A 22,600-nucleotide genomic window follows, 5' to 3' on the forward strand; every position below is an offset into this window, starting at 1 on the left:
CGATATACCTTCATCATCATCAAACCCACCTCTGAGAGTCTTCAAACCCAAACTGCCTTATCCTGGGAGACTCCGATCGGACAGAGACGAGAAGCAAAACTCCAAGTTCCTTGAACTTCTCAAACAGCTTCACCTGAACATTCCATTCCTTGAGGTGCTTACTCAGATGCCCAAATATGTCAAATTCCTCAAGGACATTATTTCCAATAAGGAGAAGCTAGCTGAGGTCTCTTATATTCTGTAGAGTGTTGGGTGCTATGTAGTGTTGTAGAGCAAGTTTCCTGAAAAGATGGCCGATCCTGGGAATTTCACAATTCCCCGCATCTTAGGTGACGATACGGTTTGACATGCTTTGGCCGACCTTGTGGCCAGCATCAATCTCATTCCGTATTCTGTGTTCAGTAAGTTGGGTATTGGTGAACCGAGGCCAACCCGAATGAGCATCAGACTTGCTGATCGTTCCGTGAAATACCCGCGAGGGGTGGCCGAGAACATGCTTGTTCGTATCGACAAGTTCATCTTCCAGGTGGACTTTGTCATTCTGGATATCAATAAGGATGATCGTGTCCAGCTCATTTTAGGCCGACCATTCCTTGCCAACGCACAAGCGTTGATCGACGTCCGTGAGGGCAAACTGATTCTGAAAGTTGGGGATGATAACGTCACCTTTGACGTAAGACAGTCACTCAAGCACCCCAAGTCGGCAGACGGCTCCCTGTATTTCGTTGACACCATCGTATCACATGTGCAGGAGTTTTTCACTGACATTTGTGGAGGACCTACCTAGGACCCACAGATCCTAGATAGGGAGATTTCAGAGGTCGAGATGGTTTCCATGACCACTCAACCATTGATGGATGACACCGTGTCACCACCCCTAGATTCAGAGTCAGCTGTTGAGATCGTACGAGACGATCCGAGGGACCGACCTTCTGTTGAGAACCCTACTGCCTCCTTAGAACTTAAGGATCTACCCGATCATCTGGAGTATGCATTTTTGGACGAGAAGAGGAAGCTACCCGTCATCATCGCGTCGCCTTGACGAAGGTCGAGAAGTTGTAGTTGTTGAAGGTGCTGAAAGCGCATAAGGAGACGATAGCCTGGAAGATTATTGACATCAAAGGGATTAATCCCTCATTCTGTACTCATAAAATACTCAGGGAGGGTAATTTCAAATCCCGATCTCTCCCGATGATCAGGAGAAAACCACATTCACCTGCCCCTACGGAACGTTTTTCTATAAACGCATGCCCTTTGGACTCTGTAACGCTCCAGCTACTTTCCGGCGATGTATGGTGGCAATATTTCACGACAGATTTTCATGGACGCCTTTTATGTTTTCGGGAATTCTTTCGATTATTGTCTCTCCAACCTTGATAAGATGATGGCTCGTTGCGTCGATATACTAACCTAGTCCTCAACTGGGAGAAGTGTCACTTCATGGTATGCGATGGAATTGTTCTAGGACATAGGATCTCGAGTGCGGGGATCGAGGTCGATCGAGCTAAAATTGAAATCATTTCTAATCTTCCCCGCCCACTTCTGCGAGATCCATCCGTAGCTTCTTAGGTCATGCTGGTTTCTATCGCCGGTTCATTAAAGATTTCTCAAAAATTGCGAGACCGATGACCAAGCTACTAGAGAAAGACGCTACATTTGTCTTCTCTGAACAGTGTATCAAGGCGTTTGATCTTCTAAAAGACAAACTCGTTAACGCCCCGATCATGATTGCTCCCGAATGGTCTTTTCCATTCGAATTGATGTGCGACGCGAGCGACTATGCCGTAGGAGCAGTGCTTGGACAACGGAAGGAGAAGCACTTCCACCCGATCTACTATGCGACCCGGACCTTAAACACTGCTTAGGAGAATTACACCACCACCGAGAAAGAGTTATTAGTTGTGATGTTTGCATTATAAGTTTAGGTCCTATCTTGTTCTGTCCAAAACAGTTGTCTACACGAATCATGCTTCCAATCTTTTAAGCAAGCAGGACGCTTAGCCTCGTCTTATCTTATGGATCCTGCTGCTTCAAGAGTTTGATATAAAAATCCGTGATAAGGGGGGGGGGGCGAGAATGTGGCAGTCGATCACTTGTCACGTCTTGAGAGAGCCGAGATTGGAGATGATGGAGTCAACATCAATGAACATTTCCCGATAGAGAATCTCATGTTTGTTAGAGCCCAGGATGACGGTTACTCGTGGTTTTCCGATATCGCGAATTTCCTCGTCGATGGTTCCCTACCTAGGAGGATGTCTCACCAGTAAAAGAAGAAATTATTTGCTGACGTAAAGTTCTACATTTGGGATGACCCGTTTCTTTTTCGTATAGGTGCTGATCAGCCGGTGAGGAGATGCGTAGATGTTGAAGAGGGGTGTCGGATTTTGAGCCACTATCATGTGGGACCGACAGGAGGTCATCATGGTGTTTTTCTTACTGCTAAGAAGGTCTTCAATTCAGGATTCTATTGGCCTTCGATTTTCAAAGATGCTAACGCGTTTGTTAAAAGTTGTAACCCTTGCCAGCCTGTCGGTAACATCTCATCCCAAAAAGAGATGCCCCAAAATGCTATTCAAGTTTGCAAGGTTTTTGACATTTGGGGTATTGATTTTATGTGTAACATCATGTTTTCTCATTTCGGTTAATAAAATAATAATAAAATATGTGTTATTATGAGTCGGGCTTGTGTTGGGTTAAGTAATATGGGTAATGGACTTGGGTTATTAAGGAAAAAAGAAAGACCATGGGCTTAACCCCATGACTCAAAATATAAATACCTTAATTATCCACTAATACCCTATTTCTCATCCATTCCCTACACCACCCAAAACACACACTTAAGATCTCTCTCATATTTCTCTCTTTCTCTAAACCAAAACCGAGAAGAAGAATCGATTCTCGACTCGAGGTAATGATAGTATGATATTGTATGGATCCAAACACGCTAGATTTAGTCGCGAAATGACGAGCCGACACCCTTAAACTATTAAGGTCATGAGATCCGGGTGGAATCAGGTATTAACCGATCAAAATATGAGCTTAGGGGTCACCCTAGCTCAGACCTGGATCAAATGGGACGAAAAACGGTGGAAAATAACTTAGATCTTGTTTTTTCGGTGGGATCCCGGTTTTTCGGAGATGACGATGCCGGAGATGTGGTACGAGGTTAACGAATGTCAGAGAATGATTCTGACACTCTCTGACCTAACCCTAGTTCGTTAGCAGAGACACAACGAATTAACAAGTAATTCGTTATGCCCATTCGTTAATAAGAGATAACGAATTAGAAACAGTTCGTTAAGCCATTCGTTAACAGAGAACTGACGAATGAACCCCCAGTTCGTTATAAAGGCCAGTTCGTTATAAAGGCCAGTTCGTTATGAAAGCCAGTTCATTATAAAGGTTCAATTCGTTAAAAAGGCCACTTCGTTATAAAGTCCATTCGTTAAGAAGTAACGAATGAGTCCCATTCGTTAAGGAACTGTATAACGAATTAAAGTTCAACCCCTGCCCGGGGATCTGCACCTTGGACCCTGCTAGGGGTTGCCAGGGGCGCTGCCCCCGGACCCCCTTTCGTTGAGGGTTATAAAAAGACTAGAAACGTGATATGGGTAGTGATAGTTAATTGATACGCGTAATTGTTATACAGTTACTCACGCACAACTAAAGAAAGGAATAACCGTAAACGGTGAACGTAACCACATTCAGGTGAGTTTCTAGCCCCGTTCCTTGTTATGTATTCGGGGCTGTGGCATACATGATGTGATTAGTTAATACACTTACCTTAAGGGGTAAGTGTATGCCTTGTATGAATTATGTACGAATGAATGCTTGACAGTGTGTGAACGATCTTCGGATATTGCATGTACCGCCAGGTGGTAGTTTAAAGATATGATTGCTATATATATATATATGATGTATGAATGATGTATGTGTGTATGAAAGTTATGACTATGAATATATAGACATGTATCGTATGGTAGTATGGAAGAAAGGGAACCAGGCCCTAATAATACTCGAGGCAGAAAGTGAACCGAGACCTAATAATACTCGAGGCAGAAAGGGAACCGAGCCCTAATAATACTCGAGAAAAGGAACCGCGCCCTAATAATACTCGAGGCAGAAAGGGAACCGGGCTCTAATAATACTCAAGGCAGTAAGGCGTAATGCTCTTTAAAACGTAGAATTAGGTAAAGTAAGGTTTAATGTGGACACATGGCACGGAATTGAAGATACTGGCATCTCAAGGAAATGTTATGATGTTTTAAAGACTATGTTTTATGTTTAAACGACTATGAATGTTTGTTTAAGACATGTTTATGAAGTAATATGTAATATTAAATGATAGTTTATAAACAAAAGTTTTAATTAACTCTGATTTATAGAACTGTGTTTCTAAGTAAATCCAACGTCCAGTGTGAGGCACCGGTAACAGGGCCTTACATTATGGGCCTGTTCCCATCGTCTAGAGGGAACATGTACATACTTGTGGCAGTTGATTACGTCTCCAACTGGGTCGAGGGCAGAGCCTTGCCCACTAAGGGCACCCGAGTTGTAGTGAGATTTCTGAAAAATCTTTTCTCTCGTTTTGGTGTACCGAAAGCCTTGATCAGCGATCGAGGTACTCACTTCTGCAACGCGCAGATGGAGAAGGCGTTGCAACGCTATGGGGTCACCCATCGGCTTGCGACTGCCTACCACCCACAGACTGGTGGACAAGTAGAGGTGACTAACCGGGGCATCAAACGCATTCATGAGAAGACGGTTGGGCTAAACCGATAGGACTGGTCTGACAAATTAGAAGATGCTTTGTGGGATTTCCGTACAACGTACAATTCGACCGGTTACACACCATTTCACATGATTTACGGGAAAGCCTGCCATTTGCCTGTTGAGCTGGAGAACCATGCTTCTTGGGCGCTTCAAACAGTTAACCTCGATCTTTCATCCGCGGGCGAGAATCGTTTCCATCAGTTGCATGAGTTTGAGGAGCTGCGGGATCATGCATATTCGCATTCATGTAGTTATAAGCAACAGACGAAGGAATTGCATGATCGTAAGTTGAAGGGAAATAAGCAGTTCAAGTGTGGGGATCGGGTTTTGCTATACAACTCCCGATTAAGGTTATTTCCGGGGAAGCTGAATTCCCGATGGTCAAGCCCGTTCACCATTACTAATGTATTCCCGTATGGCACAATTGAGATTGAAGACGAAAGTGGGAAGTTCAATGTGAACGGTCACAGGTTGAAGCACTACATAGGCGAGCTAATTACTGATCAGACAGTCGAGGTGTTCTACCTTAACCTACTTACCGAGGCGTAAACGTGTTGGATGCATCACTCGGGAGACAGCCCGAGATGTAGAGTGTGTATTATGATTTTCTTTATTATGTGTTTTATTTATTTAATTTTTGTTATTTATAAAAAAAAGGTATATAAAAAATATTAAAACAATAAAATCTAAAAAAAAATTAAAAAAATACAAAAACACAAAAATATGTTTATGTCTTATGTTTTTGTTTTCTATTTTGTGCGCCGCTACATGCGAGCGAGTTTGAGTTATTGCATGTATTTTTATGTGCATGGTAGCTCTGATGGCGTTTTGGAACTGCTTATTCCGAGGTTCCGGCCTCTAATTAAATGCTATACGATCGTTCGATTGATACACAACTGGTGAAGATTCTGCATACAAACCAGGGGAGTAACCCGTTCTTTGTTTATTCTTGAAAATTTTAAGTTTTTTTATTTCTTTTCTTTGTTCTCATCGAGGATAAATTCGTTCTAAGTGTGGGATGGGAGTTTATTTTACGTAGTTGTAAAAAAACAAACAAAAAATATTTAAAAAAACAAAAAAAAAATTAATAATAACATTTTTGCACTCGTTCGCTGAGAATCATGTCGGTTATTTAATTTTGAGGGACATATACTTGTATATGTTTGGTCCGACTATCTGCCTGCATACATACGGGATAGCCATTGACCCGAAAACTGAAAGTGACTGGGGCGACTGAATTTAAAAAAAATTAATAATGAAAAATTTTTTAAATAAAAATGTCTCTTGAAAATTGTTTTTCTTCTACGTTAAGCAGGAAATGATATTATTACCGTTGTGTTAACAAACTCTCGAAACTTTTCAAAAATATAATATAATAATAAAAGAAGAGATGATTTGCATATCTGATTTGGGATGTGTCGGTAGGTTCAATTAGCTTTGATAGTCATCTTTAGCAGATTTTATATATCTAATAATTTGAAAAACGGTGAAACCGAATTTCGATGCTTAGGGAGGATTACCATAATCTAAAAACTTTGAGATGGTAAGACTTAGATGCGCTCAAACCAGCATACCACCACATGTCAATCTTTTACAAGCTTAGAAATAGTTATATACTTTAGGGTGATATAAAAAAAAGAAAAAAAAGTATGTGTTGAAAGTGTGCTCTGAAAAAGTTGTTCCAAAAAGAAAATAATTGTGAGAAAGTTATGTATTGTAAAATGCCAAAGAAGCATTCTCAAAGTTAGTAAAAGAGGCCAAAGATGCACATACTAGACTGGGCTGAGAGTTTACGTGTTACCAAGGGGATAGTGACTCTGAGGATACACTATTGGGGCTCGAAGGTTCTTAGTCAATAAATATAAAATTAGGAATTTATAAGACAAAGTCCAATAATATATAGGAATAGCTCGTACGACCTCCACATGACCATTCATCCATCAAATTTCACCGAGTGCATCTAATTAGTACCATCAACGAGTCCTTGGCTTATGGTGATTTGTCGAGCCAGTCTGCTTCGACTCTAGTTCTTCTAGCTCTCTTTGTCTGAGATGGGGTAGGTGTAGCCTTGATTTTTGGACTTAAAATGCTTAATGCAACGTGGGGCTTGATTGGTTAGTGGCTGGGTTTAAAGTGGAAAAATATACCGGCAATCGCGGTCAATATGTCGAGCTGTATATATTGTTTTAATAATATTAAATAATCTGGGAGTTTGTTGTTTTCACTTGGTTATGATCCTGTGTAGATTTCTTTTTCAGGGATGAAAAAGTCTTAAGTGTGGGGATGTTTGATGTGTTAGAAAAAAAATCACAAAAACAAAAGCCTAATAATACATTCTGATCCTTTGTGTGTGCTAGAGAAAAAGAAAGAAATCAAATTATTATTGTTTTGTTTTCTTGGTCAACGTTTGGTGGGAGCTACACAACAAAACAATATATAAAAAGTTAAACCAACATCCTTTTGTACTTCGGAACGGAACAGGAAGAAGGACGCAGCAGGAGGGAAAATAATAAAGAATAAGACAACATCAAGTTTGCAAGTCTTGGAAAGGAGCATCCTTTGGTTCGTCTATTATTCAGTTTTACTTGTTAAAACTTAAAACATTATTTTATTTATTCAAGGATCGTTAGAGATGAGTTTTCCTACAATATGTTTTGATTATTTAATTATTATGAGTAGCTAAACTATTTGCACTACCTAGGTTTATTTTGTTTTAATTGATCACATGACGTATTATTATTGAAAAGATTTATATAATTCGATCTTTGGTGTGTTAAAATATTGTTTTTATATAATTATTGCTTTTGATTCTGCGTATTACTTTGATTGATTTATTGTGTGTCGTTCGGTTAGGGTTCTACGTTTAAGTCATAGACTTTAGGTCCTTGATCTTGTCATGGTTAATTAGTACTACCATAGGAATTTTGAGTGCGATTAATTATTAAAATTCAATAAGTTCACATTCCTTGCGACCGAGAGGTAATAGGGAGTCGGTTTGTCTCACGTCTTTATTCGGCTAAGTTAGAATTGCGCGAGAGCGAGTTTTGGTCTTGTGCGGTTTAGTTTTGCATGCAAATATGTGTCTTAGATCGAGTTAAATTTTGTTACCCCTTTATCCCTAGAATTGTTAGTTCCAATTTTAAGCAAGTTTTGTACCGTTGAGTCCGAGAGGAGATGCGTCACTAGGGTACCTTAGTAATATTTTTCCCGGTGCATTTATTCAATCTTCTTAGAATTGTGAGGGTTAGTCAGAGAGACCGAGAGGTGATCTAGCGAACTTTAATGAGCCTTAGTTGATTATTTTAAGATCCCGGTGTCGTATGATTAGTTAATTCCGTTAACCGTTGAACTGTCAATAGGATTCTTGTCTAGGTAGTCATTTCTCCATATTCGTTAAAACCCCGTTAGTGCCGTTAAGATTTATAGTTAGTTCCGTTAAGTTAAGTAAGTTAGTTTTAAATTGATTAAAATAAGATAAAATAAAATAAAATCAATTAAATATTATTAGGTAGGACTTGGAATAGGGTTTATAATCTGAGGCGTTCTCACCTGTCTTCGAGTTCGATATCTGGACTTTCCTTAGCTTTGCTATACGCGACCGGTACACTTGCCGTTTGTGTGAACTAGGATAGATTGTTTGGTTTTTAAAGCTTAGTTGCGATTCGTGTTTATTATATATATATATATATATATTCGCACATCATCAGCCAGCTGGTTTCTCTGGTCAACCATTTTTTCCATAACTCATTAGCAAGAGTATTTAAGGAATTTCTCAACATAGTAGTGTCAGTGTTGACCTTGGTTTGAAGAATTTGGAATTGATTGGTAAGAAAGGCTTTTAGCTCAACATACACTGTTGAAGAGGTGGTTATACCTTTTCGTATGCCAAATCTTCGTGCGGCTGGTGACTTTTGAGTAACTATTTGGTGGATGCACGATTGGAATTCACTCAGGTTGAAAGCCAACAATTAGGTGTGATCTGGGGACTGTTGGACTTGGGTTTGTATCATTTTGGTGATGAGATGCTTAAGCTGCAAGACCTCAGAGCTCAAACTTTGACTTGAGCCGTCAGTTCCTCAATGATTTTTGCATCAACTAAATTAGTAGTAACATCTGTAGACCTGCTATAAGTAGTTTTACCTACACTATTAATTTTATCTGAAACAAAATTAGGATTTACATCATGAAACTATTTAGATGCGCCTTGTTCTTGGAACTTGGGACTTTCAACTGTTTGCGACGTAAAAACATTAGTAGTAGTTTCAAGGATAGGAAATCTTAATGCCTAAACTACTGGCCAGTTGTGAAATAGTGGTTTCGACAGTTGTAGTAGTTGCCCAAATCACATATCTAAACCACCTTGGTAATAAGGACATTTTCCTCTAGGATTGTTCAAAGGGTAAGACCCAACCCTTTTACCTAATACCCTACCCTTTACCCTTTACCCTTTTAGGAATAAACGTGGACCTGACACACTACCCTTTAAACAATAAAAGGGTCGAGTATAAATAAGGGTTTCAAAGGTCCAACCCTTTACCCTTTAAGGCAGTAATCACATCTATTTTTCTGCATTTACTAGTTGCATATCTCATATATGAATTTAAGATACGAATCCTAGAACAATTATACTTTCATTTAATAACATAGTAAAGTCTAAATTCGAAAGTTTATCAACCATTTGAACTGATGCAAATAATATTAACATTCACAAATTACATGTAGAGAACAATTTAGTGATTTCCACATATGTGTTTCCAATCGATAGTATGGCCCTCTATTTTGATTTATCTTAGTAATTGGGAAATTTCTGATGAATCATATATGAAATACAAATCTCTCCTAAATTTCATATTAATCGCGAATGATGTATATCTATCTAGAAACTAGTAAACGGGTCAAGGGTTTGACCCTTGAAACCCTTTTACCCTTAAGGTGAAATATAAATACCCTTTACCCGACCCATATTATATATTCGCGTCTAATTAAGGGTTTTACGAGTCGGGTAATCGGGTTTTAAGGGCCCGACCCTTATCTTGCTCACCCCTATTTTCCTCGTCTAGCTCTAGGTTAGTATCAGCAGTTTGGGCTGGAGTTTGCCTTTCAGGCGAAGAGGTGAAGAAAGGACTGCTCTTAGTAATGTGAAAGTTTTTGGTGATTACTTGAGCTATATAAAAGACAAGTTTCCCTGGGAGAGGGGCTTGTAGCTGGAGTGCTAATTAGCCATTCAACCATTTGTTGTGTGAGAGAACGTCATAGAGACCAAGTTCTAGCCGCTAATACGATACATCAACACGAAATCGATACTTTAAATATAATACTTTATTGATAAATATGGAGTAAATACATTATGGTGGAGATAAGTTATGGAGAGAATAACTTAAACTATGTACAAGTTCTCTACTAAATTATGAGCATGAGCTCCCTATTTATAGGCTATTTACAATATACATTAAATACAAAGACTAAACCGCCTATAACTTATTCGATCGCTACGTGCACCAAAATCGTGCACTAACATTGTGGGTCCCTTGTGCATACAACAATCTCCTTTTGTGAGGAGGACTAAAGAGTTGGTTTGAGTGGAGGTGTGACATGTTGTGAGAAAGGTTATACATCCTGAGTTCCTTTGAGCAGTAGATTGAACATGATCAGTTTTTTGGATGAAAGTGTTGTTCTCTATATCTAATTCTTCAAATATGTATAGCATATCTGAATGAGTACCTGCATCAGCATATTCATTAGTTTTTGGATCATATTGTAAGACATCAAGATTGAACAAATCAGCAGGAGCATCAAAGATTTTTAAATAAAACATTTCATTGAATTTTACATTTAATGTTCCGTCTACAATGTTTGTCCTAGAGTTAAAAATTCTATAGGCTTTATATGTAGAGGAATAGTCTAGAAAATAACCACAGTTATCCTTCGCTATAATTTTGAAATTGAATCTTTTAAATTTAAAATAAAACATGGGCAACCAAAGGCTTTGGAAAGTGATATTAGTGGTTTGATTTTGTATAGAATCTCGTAGACGGTCTTCTCATGTCTTTATTTATCAAAATATAGTTCTGAACATATCCAACAATGTTAATTGCTTATGCCCAAAAATATAAAGGTAAGACTGAATCAACAAGCTTAGATCTAGCAGTTTCAAGTGTCATGTTCTTCCTTTACACTGCTCCATTTTGCTAAGGCTGTTTTGAAATGTTGAATTTCCTGATAATTCCTTTTGAGATACAGAAGGTATCTAGTACTTCATTCTTGAATTCAGTTGCATTGTCACTTTTTTGGATTTTTACAGGCAGGTCAAATTGTCTCTCCGATTGTACTATGAAGTTTTTGACCTTTTACATTTGTTTCATCATTTGAATGCAAGAAAAATGTCCATGTATATCTTGAGTATTCATCTGCAATCACAAGACAATATGTTTTCTTTCAAATACTTAGTATTTTAACTGGTCCAAAAAGGTCCATGTGTGAGAGATGAAAACAAGCAGTAGATTTGGACTCTTCTATTGACTTATGTGAGACATTATGTTGTTTGCCTTTCAAACCAGCAACACAAGTTTCATAATAGAAATATTATTTGACAAGTGGACCTTTAACCAATTGGTTATTGGTTAGATTGTTAATTATTTGCAAATTAACATGTCCTAATCTCCTGTGTGCCATAAATCTGTTTCTTGTGTTGATGCTTAGACAACATGTTGCAATAGGGATTTTGTTATCCTTAAAAATCAATGTTTTTGTGACTAGACCGGTTCGATCGAGATTCGGTTACCTGTCCGGTCCAGTTCTACGCAGTCCGCCCGCTCCTAAAAACCGACCGGTTGAACCAGTTTATTATTAGAAACAAAAATCATTTTTTATTTACCATGTTTTTCAGCCTTAACCTTCATTTTTAGGTGAATTTTTTTCGGGCGGTCGGACCGATTCAACCAGTCGAACTGGTGAACCAGTAGCCTGTCCGGTTCACTGTCTGATCCGGCTATGAAAACATTGAGAAGAAGCATTATAATTTTATCTCTTTTTCAATTAAAAAAAATCCTTTTGTATATATCTTCTTTATCTTCACTCACAAACATTTAAAAAAAATATAAAAGCTTACTAGGGCAGAATGATAATTTTTTCAAATATATAGAAAAATCACGTATAAAACAACCACTCTCTACATTATAAAACAACCTTGAAAAAATAAGGGTTATAATGTGAGTTCCCTTGTAAGGTTTCTTAATAATCTCTAAATGCATAATTATACCAAAAAAAATCAAAAAAGAAAAAAAAAAGTATTGCAGTTTCTATTCAGGCCGGAAAACACACATGTTTTCCCGAAAACTCAACAATTTTGTCCAAAACATCATGGTAACTTTGTATTGTACATTTAGGAACCTTTTTCTAGTAAAAGCCCTAATTATTGAGGTCGCCGGAACCCTAACCATCGTTGGAATCAGTTGATGGTGCTTAAGTGATGGTGGTGAGTCAACTGGTGGTAGTGGCGGTGTTCAGGTGGTGTTTTCCGGCAAAAAAGAAATTGACTTTCCCGGCGACCTGAAACTAACGACGTTAGAATTCTGTTAGCCGCGGAGCGTTAGGAACAAATACATTAAAAGTTGAGACCATCAGTGGCCAATTCGTTAGTTGGGACCGACAATGACCAAAAAGACAATAAAAACCAACTTTCCATTTTTTTTTTAAGAGAGACATTTTAAAAACTTAAAAAAGAGTGAAAATGAAAAGAAAGGTAGCCGTTCGTGTGAATCAGAGCATTATCCATTCACTGAAAGCTAAGCTACCTCGCAATCAAAAATGGCGTCCACCTCCCTCCTTCCACTCGGTAAGGAATTTGATCGTTTGCTCGTTTCTTTTCCTTTTCAACCCGACCAGTTTCTAAATAATATTTTTATTTTTCGTGATTTTGGGAACTATAATATATAATGTAAATTTCACACGAATTTGATTTTGTATGTCTATGTTACACAAGATTTCAATTTAGGGGTGGGTGGCCATAAAACCGGAAAACCGATCCCAAAAAAAAAACAAACCTTTATAACTTAACCCAAACAAAAACAGGTTTTATATTTTCGTAAAAACTCAACTTTCCAATTTGGTTTCGGTTTTGCGTGTTACTAAAACCCAACCGAATTCTAGATTTTCATTTTTCATATTTTTAGTTTTAATTAATTTAATAACACTATTCTATATAGTTTAACCCTAATATTTTAGCTCAAATGTATTATAATCAAATGCATTATTAACTAACAAATAAAATTAAGGCCTAATAAATTTATTATTCTTGGCCAACTTCTTTTTTCGGAGCAATTGCAAACTTTTCAAGACCCAATGGCAAACCTGCAAAACTTAACCGAATCCAACTAAAAACCGAGGAAACTGAATGGCTTTTAAAAGCTCCAAAACCAAAATTTTGATTTTTGGTTCGGTTTTTGTTGATGAAGTGCATCATTTTGTGGATAACTTAAATTGTAAATAGTGATGGAAAGCACACTACTTTTAAGTTATGCTACATTGATCAAGCAAGAAACCCTAGGCTTTTGCTCTAGAATCTTTATTTTTTGTAACACTATTATCTTAAATGGAATACATTACAATATGCATTATTTGATGAAAGATTCTTAACAAGCAGGTTCTTTTTCTGGGAATTTGTCCAGCAGTCATCACGTAACCCGAGGCAGATTCAGAAGAATGAGAACCCAATGTTTGAGGTCAGGAATCGACACGAAAGGTTCACAAGTTGTTGGATGTGAGAGTGAGTTATCGTTAATTCAACGAAGGGTTGTGATTGGATTAGGCTTAAGTGCTTCAAGTATTCTGTTTCACTCACCGAATGCTGAGTCGGCTGGCTTGCCACCTCAAGAGATACCGAAATTATGTGATGAATCTTGTGAGAAAGAGCTTGAAAATGTATGGTGAGATTGCATTTTTCCTGAACTTTGGTTACATTTTATAGTTCACTTAAGAATAGTATTAGCATATTAAGCATTTATATGATCCGAATTGTCTTATAAGACGTGACGTGTTGTTTATGAGAAGTGAACCATCTAGACTTGGTTTAATGAATTTTAAGCATTTGATGAATTCTACTAGTTTTGATTTTAGAAAGTGAACAGTTTAAGTAGGAAATAGGGGTGTCAATTCCTGACATGACACGAAAATAATCAGGTTTTCTTCTATAATCTTGTTCGTTAAAAGTGAATAGTTTAAGTAGGAAATAGGGGTAATAATCAAGTTTTGGGTTGTCATTTCTAAGTAGTTTAATAAATGTGGCTTGTTTAACCCGTTGAATCGAAGGGGTCAACTCGTTTAAGTTTTGAATGAAAAATATAACATTTCTAAGGTCAGCTTACCAACCTATTTTCTACCCGTTTAACCCCTTTATTACAACCCATTTGACTCATTTTAGATAAATGTGTTATAAAGGTTGTATTGTGTTACACCGTGTAGGGTCACTGTCTTTGACACAAATATATATATATGGGTTGTGTTCAGATTTATCAATTTAACCCGACGGTTGACACCTTTAGTTTCAACTAAGTTGTTCATTTACTTGGATATTGTTTTTGTTATATGTTTTATGAGGTGTTACTAATCTGTATGTTTTTTTTTTTTTTTTTTTTTTTAACTTTTGAAGATACCTATGGTAACTACAGAATCCGGTTTACAATACAAGGATATAAAAGTTGGTTCTGGCCCTTCTCCCCCAGTTGGTTATCAGGTATGGTGTTGGTGTCAAAATAAACACTTTTGGATTAATTTTATCATAACATTGTTGGAGATTTGTCGACCAATCGCTGAACTATTTTTATGCATAGGTAGTGTTGTAATACCATCTTTTAGTTAGCTTGACCTGTTGACTGTCTTGCTTTGACTTCATTAAAAACACTATGGTGTTTGTCTTCCTATGATGCTTGTTTATTCTTTCTTATACAGTTCTTGTTTGTAATTATAGGTTGCTGCAAACTATGTAGCAATGGTTCCATCTGGACAAGTATTTGACAGGTTAGATATTTAACTCTTTTCATATGTTTGTAATTACTTGTATCACACTGTACAATTAGCAGGATTATAACAATGCATTAACAACTTTAATTACTCTTAAGACCCCTAGTGTCACCTAGGGCTGTATGCAAGCCGAGCCCCGCTTGCGTAAGCTCAAGCTCAGCTCATTTAACATTAGAGAGTTTGAACAAGCTAGGCTGGGCTCATTTATTATTGTTAGTTATTATATTTTCTTTTACATCCATATATACTTCTTTTATGTGTGCTTATAATTATAGTTTTTCGTATATTGCATAATGTATGTTAAGTTAGTTATTTTTATTAAATTTAAATAATAAGAAAATTTAGCATGTAGTTATATATTTATTAAATTGAATAAAATTTATTATATTTATATAAATTATATACTCATTCGAGCTGAGCACAGTATATGAAGCTTGGTTGCTTGGCTCAAGCTTGTTTATTAGATGAGCTTTTTTTTCCAAAGTTATATAATAATAAAATTTTGTATGCAGTTATATATTTATTATATTGGATAACATTTATTATATTTATATAAATTATAGACTCATTCGAGCCAAGCAGAGTATATATGAAGCTTGGTCTCTTGGCTCAAGCTTGTTTATTACATGAGCTTGAATCTAGGCCCAAGCTCTTTTCAGCTCATCTCATCCGAGATTTAGCGAGCCGATCTCGAGTAACTTACAAGCGCCTCGGCTTGTTTACATTTTACATGCCTATTATCACCAACTCATGTATATCCTCATTTGAAAATTTCAGTTCACTGGAAAAACGTCAAGTTTACATATTTCGTGTTGGATCAGGTCAGGTAAGTCCTTTTACTTCTCTTGTAAACATATTCGTCCTTGTATTATAATCAGATGTATGTAGAAGTGGCACATTCGATCTACTTGCTTATAAAATGGTCAAGATTTGTTTTAAGGCGTCCAATCCTGTAAATAGTTTTATCTAAATAATTGGATTATCGTTGAAAGTAATGTAACTGAAATTGGTGAACATAGGTTGTGAAAGGACTCGATGAAGGAATTTTGAGCATGAAGGTTGGAGGAAAACGTCGACTATACGTTCCGGGTTCAGTAAGCTCATCACCATTTTCTCCTTTTTTTCATGAAAATAATCTTGGCATTTTTAAATCATCATCATCGTACTCAGTATATCCCACCAATAGCAATGCTATGGTAGGGTTTGAGGAGAGTAAGATGTAGACAGCCTTACCTCTATCCCATAGGGATAGAGAGGCTGCTTCCGGTGAGACCCCCGGCTCGATAGTAGTTTTACATCAAGCCTTGGCATTTTTAAATCTTCTTCTAAATGAATCCAAAGTTGACTTTTAAGGGTCAACTGAGTTACTTCTAATTCTAGAGTTGACAATAACTGTTTTCTTGTGGTGGAAGCATTAATAGTTAACATTTTGTGAAATCACATGATAAGAAATAATATACATGTATGACTATAATACACTGTGTTAATACATGTGACACGTGTGTATGTGTAGTTGGCATTTCCCAAAGGTCTAACTTCAGCCCCGGGACGGCCTCGAGTTGCTCCAAATAGTCCGGTTATTTTCGATGTGAGTTTGGAGTACATACCGGGACTTGATGATGAAGAGTAAATTATTTATGTTTACAAGGAGACAAATTCGATGTTCTTATATTACCCCTTTGTTCTCTTGAAGGTATCCTGGATACCTATCTGAGTTGTATTTAAACAAGGGCAAAATCGTCTTTTAATTCTGTTGTATTGTAACATGAGTTTGTTTTTCGGGATGATGTATGTATGTATGTATGTATCACAGTGTGTATTTAACGAAATAAAAATGCGTTATACCTATAATTATAATGATAAGCATAAATAACAACTTTGAAACTTATAAGTTGATATTTACAATCGGGAACTTATCTTAAACGATAACATTTTATATAAAATATAGACCACGGTGTTGTTTAAATTGCGAAATTAGCCAATCGGGTATTTTTCGTGTGTTTCACCAAAGCCCCGGCGAGAAGGCCAATTCCAATGGAAGGTGACCATCTTCTTCTACTTGAAGGCTAATTTTTGAATTTTTCCTACAATTTTCATTACATGTTCTACTACAATGCTAATGAAAATATGTGGTACTTGATTTGCTTCACATCCCACGCCGCCTATGCTTCATATTAATAAATTTAAAAAAATGGACTAAAATGAGTATAAGATTAGTTTTTACACTGATCATTTCAAACCTGAAATCGATCGAACTCAGCCGCACCGGATGGTATTTATTAACCAACAACACGTTTAAAAATGTTTTTTGTTAATCATAATTTGCACGAGTGTCAACAACTCAATACTATTCTGGACATTTACTTTTTTATGGGCTTATTACTACGTTTCTAATAAGAATCTAACCGATAATCGAATACACGTCGCCGTCACAACTTGACGAGTTTTGATATATGCTTATTATATATTACACAACTTTCTTAAAAAAAAGTAAATCACTTTCGAGCACATATAACTACAACTTTAAACAAAATATAACACATGTCCACATTTTATTAGAAAGCCTAACCACCAAAACTGAGATAAACCGCGGTGGCAACACCAACAGCATAAACCCCAACCAGCGTGCCAACAACCATGACACCGGACCTCACCACAACCCCAACTCCACTCACCACCTTCACCAAGACCGCCTTCTCTGCGTTTGAAACAATCACAGCCGTATACAAATCCACCGCAAAGTCCTTAAACTCCGACTCCCCCAGCGTCACAATCCCATCGCCCTCCGGAGGAGGAACTGTTCGCTTCAGTGATTTGTCAATTTGCGAACGGGTGGGAGGTGACGTCACCCATTTATCTATTAATGGGAGGTGGAGGGTTTGGTAGAGGCGGTCGGCAGCTGAAGCGATCTGGTACCGCGGGATGCCTGAGAAGGTGGAAGAGAGGGATTGGTTGTAGACGGTGGTGCAGGAGGCGGCGAACTCCGGTGAGGATATGAGGGTTCCGGCCACTTGTTTTGATGGTGATAACCCCATTTTTGTTTTGGTTTATGGATTTGGGTTTTGGTGGGCTCAAAAGTTAGAGGTGTTTGTTTCGGTACCAATTACGAATCTGGTGTCACTCTTGTCTTGTCTTCTGGATGGATACATTGATTTTTAGATTTGTCTTAATTTTATGGTCATATAAGTATAGATTTCTTTATTTATTTATTTTCCTATCCTTTATTTTTAAATTCAAAATTATATTAAAAGTCAATACATCTTTTTTCTCATTGTCAATTAAATAATATTTTCTTTATACTTTGGTTAATATATTTTATCTTCTTCACTCACAACCACTTTCAAGAAATATTAAAAATCTAGCCTTAAAACTCATGTGATCCACATGATGCTTAAAAGAAATACAATGAATCTATAGAAATTAAATGATTAACTTTTATTTAAAAAATCTATATTTGATCAAATTAAATAGTTTTATAAGTTTAATTACATTTTCTAACGTAATATTCAGGCTGTTCTCATTCAATTTTTTCATAATCACGAAAAAAACCAACACTGTGGTTTTATATATTGTAATTATATTTTTAATGAAATAACGAATTTAGCAAAAGATGATAACATATTTGATTTTGAATGACGTCACAAAAAAGCAAACATCATATATAAAATTAGCATGAATAAAACACGATTTTGTATTACAGTTTTGAAAGAGCTGGATGAAAACTACATTGATTCATGGATGTTTAATGAACACGTGAGAATAAAATTGATGTTCATTCATAAAATCTTTTTGTCATCATCATCTTAGACCTATAAATATTGTTCATTGAATTTTACCATATTCATCTCTTATACTCACTAGTGTATATAATTTAATAAAAAAAGGTAGATATGAATCATATGATTTCATTAAAGATATAAATATATTGATTATATTGACATAAATATCTGCACATTTTTAATCGCTATAATTTAGGAATTTAGTTATTTTGATTAAATAATGGATGGATATGTTTTGATTACACTGACTTAAATATATTTTTATTAACAATAGGAAGTAGTTTGAGTTAGAAATTTAGGTTATGAATGAATCTTCAAGTGACACGTGTCACAATTATTTTCTTTTATTTGGATATGTATATTTATAGGGTGCTACAGAAGCTTTTCAAATATATATATATATATATATATATATATATATATATATATAGAAAAATCACAGTATTTTTCTCTCGCATCCACTCACAACACCCTAAACCGCTTTCTAAATTATAAAAACCTATCACAAAATTTGATGGGTTAAATGAGAATGATCTAAAATATATTACAATTTAGTAATTTTTCTAAGTTTTTGGGTTAGCCCAGTTAGTTATGGCAATGTAGATAAAAGTTAAGCTTTTTTCAGGAGGTTGTTAGTTCGAATATGAGGCATATGGGGTTTTATTCTACTTGCATTAGGTTCGAATACAAGACTCTTGTGTCGGCACTACTGGTGTCAAGTGGTAATAGGGGAGAAGATTCCTTCGAGGACGTTAGGAGGATCTGAGAACCAAAGGTTATGCCATTCAGGAGAAACTCTCAAAGGGTTCTAATTTCTAAACCAGGGTCGGCTGCAAATTGATCTGCAGCCATACTGGTGATTATCACAGTTCCAAAAAAAATTAATAAAATAAAAAAAATTAGTAAATTTTCTTTATTTCTTTTTGAAAAAATGACAAATTTTGTCCTTTTGAATTACATAGATTATGGAATGGGTCCTTTATAAAAAATAGTTTCACTCTTTGTCCTTTATTTGGATGTTTGCCATGGTTTTTGTCCTTTAAGCTAACACCCGTTAACTTTTCCCGTTAAACAACCCCATATGCATAAAACATGATGGGCATAATTGTCTTTTCCCTTGCCCATTTTGAATTACATATCTTAATAACATAATCATAAAGTTCATCTCCTCCATCCAACCCCCATTCTTATTTTCGCCGGAATTATAACGCCTCCGTTAACCTTTCCACTAACGACACTTTCCACCTCTGTTGCCACAAGCTCATGTGTGTCGTCACTTGTCACGTCCGCCATTACAAGACGCCGATCATTTCCCTCAAGTTCTTCGCTAATCGCGCGGGGGGTTTTCGTGGCTCTTGAGGGTAAAGTTGACAAAGGTTTGAGCGATTATGGCAGCCGGTGACGGAGGAGGAATGGTGACGGATTTCTTGCAGATCTATGAGGGATTGAGTGCAAATTTTAGTTTGGATGAAGGATGGAGCTAGGGTTAGGGTTTCAGTGCCGTTTTTGGGGAGATTTGATCGACTTTCTGGGTAAGTGACGAGTTGGGTACAAGCTGGACAGCGTATGGTACGGGTGAAGGGTGGTTTATGGAGGTGGGTAATGCAGGAATCACAGGGTGAGAGTGACCCGACGTGATGGTGGAGGTGAAGGATGGTGAGAGTGAAATGTGAGAGATGAAGGATGGTGAGAGTGACGGCGGCGTGATGGTGGAGATGTGCGGCGGGTGACGGTGGAGGTGGATGGTGTAAAGCCCCGAACCTGGTAGCCCTACTTTAGCGTCAGATTTACTCATAAACACAGTTCTACAAATCAGAGTTAATTAAAACTTTCGCGGAATATAAAACTTCGATCCTTATTTAGAAAGCATTACAAATTTGTCTTTAAATCATAACATAAAACAACATATTTAAAACATCATTTCTTCCATCTTTGGATGCCAGCCATTCAATCCATTCCATGTGCCCTCCTCATGCTAGCTCATTAAACATATTTACCTGCGTGCATACTAAAAGTCAGCTACGCTGAGTGAGTTCTAGTTAATCATACATCATGCAATACGTACACATATCGTACATACATATATGTCTTAACCTTGTATAAATATCCATAAGAGGAACGTCACGTAATATCTATTGAAGAACTATTATTATTACCCTACTATATATATCTGTAACGATTCCGACGAAACCAGGTATACCCTAACCGGTAGACGTTAGTTACGTCATATGTAATGTCGGGTACATGAGTTACCATGGTAATTATACGAGAATACATGGTTCATTGTATTGATTGTACGTGAATATATAATTCACCGTATTGAATATGCGATCAAACGATCGATAGTTATTGAAACCCGAACGAATCGAGGGTTCAATTATAGACGAGATATATGATATTTAGTGATTTTACGAAGCATTAATGCTTCGGGATAAGTAAAGTACGGCACAGAAAAATAATTTCGATTTAATGGTACGACGGTACATTAAACGAAACCTTTAATACCAAACCGAGCAAGAGACAATCGATCAAGCCGAAAAAGATGCGTAATAACTAATAATATGACGTTTTAAGTTAATAAATGTCATGGTTTAAGTTTTTAAATCGGTTTTATATAAATTTCATTTTTAGCCGAAAAACGACCGTTTTAGCCTCGTTTTAAGCCGAGTTAAATATTTAACCGAAAAACGAACTGAACCAGATTATCCAAAACATTATCCGGATTACGAGAATCCAAATATGTGGCCTAAATTGAAGAGGTGGGTCCCACCCCACCCCCTAAATGTGCCGATCGGACCCAAGGGGGTCATTCCCCATTCCATTTTCTTTTTTTCTCATCAAATTCTCCACAATCTCTAATCCTCTCAAGATCATGATCCAAAACCGAGAGTTTTTAGCAAGAAAACAAGGTAAATAAGCGAGTTAATCACGTTTCCATCTTCGTTTCTTGAGTTTATTTGCAAGAAAATGAGGTTTCAAAGATGAAAACCGATTCTTGCATGATCAAGTGATGTATACGGGTTATACAAGGGATCTTGGTCCAAGAAAGGGGTTAAACGAACCAAGAACGAATTTTTACGGTTAAAATCTTTGTTTTTGTATCATAACCGTAACCATGAAAGAAATGGCTTGATCGTGAGTGTGACTTGCTTGGTATTGTGGTATGTTGTTTGTAGGATCTGTGTTTAGTGGTAGATAAGGCGGAAAGACGAGTTTGTAGCTTGTAGTGGCGGAAAACGAAAGGTATATTCGGTTTATGTCGGTGTATGTGTTTTTGGACAGATTGTTGGTCGTTTAGAGTTAGGGCATGAAATTTTACAGGGATGTTCTACACATGAAAATAAGAGTTCTGTGAATTTTTGGTAATTTTTGGATAAAGGATGAAAATTTGGTGAATTTAATGCTCGGTTTTGGCCAAAAATGGTGAAAAATAGTTAAATATCATGAAAAATTTTAGAAAATTGCAGATAAGCTTTTTATATCATGTATAAGTCACACACAAAATTTGAGGTCAGTTGGAGAAGTCTAAGTAGGCTTTTCGGTTAAACGAGTTCTAGGGATTTCTAGCTCGGTTTTAGTAAAAACGGGCATGTAAAAGAAGATTTTGGTTCTGGAAAAATTACAGGGGACTATGTGTATGGCAGGGGACATCCAGGAAAAATTTGGGATCTTTCTAAGGTCGTTTGGTATTTACGACATATTTAGTGTTTAAATGGTGTTTAAAAATAGATAAATAAATTTAAATATAGAAACTAATTCTGGAAATATTCTTATAAAATTCCCCACTGTTAAAAAGTGATTTGAGCAAAATTTCAAGATCCGAGAGTAAACGGATAATTATTTGTGCTAATTATCAAACTTTTAAAGTTAAAACGCGTAAACCGGTGAAGTTCGCTTAAGCGAGCTGACTGGTGTATAAAAACCCTAAAAATGAACCATTTTCATATAATTGAGTTAAACAAGTAAAAATGAATCATCCGAAAATAATTCGGATGATTTGGGTATTTTTAACCGATTTAACAGTTTCCGGT

General features: G+C 36.6%; 2 protein-coding genes across 3 annotated transcripts; one reads left to right on the forward strand and one right to left on the reverse strand.

Moving 5' to 3' along the window:
• The first annotated feature begins 12,516 nt into the window (after nt 1-12,516).
• On the forward strand, nt 12,517-16,639 carry LOC143613185 (peptidyl-prolyl cis-trans isomerase FKBP16-3, chloroplastic-like). 2 transcript variants are annotated; one of them, XM_077086963.1, is made up of 7 exons: nt 12,517-12,607; nt 13,415-13,692; nt 14,420-14,503; nt 14,738-14,787; nt 15,568-15,616; nt 15,810-15,884; nt 16,304-16,638. In XM_077086963.1, exons 1-7 carry the CDS (start codon nt 12,580-12,582, stop codon nt 16,418-16,420), a joined length of 681 nt encoding a protein of 226 aa, XP_076943078.1. In that variant the 5' UTR covers nt 12,517-12,579; the 3' UTR covers nt 16,421-16,638. The 2 variants fall into 2 exon arrangements, with proteins under 2 accessions (XP_076943078.1, XP_076943079.1); XM_077086964.1 differs by having other exon boundaries at nt 12,555-12,606; nt 13,426-13,692; nt 16,304-16,639.
• A 715-nt stretch (nt 16,640-17,354) lies between these two features.
• Nucleotides 17,355-17,825, reverse strand: LOC143613187 (uncharacterized). Its single transcript, XM_077086966.1, has one exon. It carries the CDS (start codon nt 17,823-17,825, stop codon nt 17,355-17,357), a length of 471 nt encoding a protein of 156 aa, XP_076943081.1.
• Between the last annotated feature and the right edge of the window lie 4,775 nt (nt 17,826-22,600).

The sequence above is a fragment of the Bidens hawaiensis genome, unplaced genomic scaffold, assembly GCF_021521415.1.
Source record: "Bidens hawaiensis isolate Kalapana, Puna unplaced genomic scaffold, B.hawaiensis_p1.1 tig00036788_1, whole genome shotgun sequence".
Classification (NCBI taxonomy): Eukaryota; Viridiplantae; Streptophyta; class Magnoliopsida; order Asterales; family Asteraceae; genus Bidens; species Bidens hawaiensis.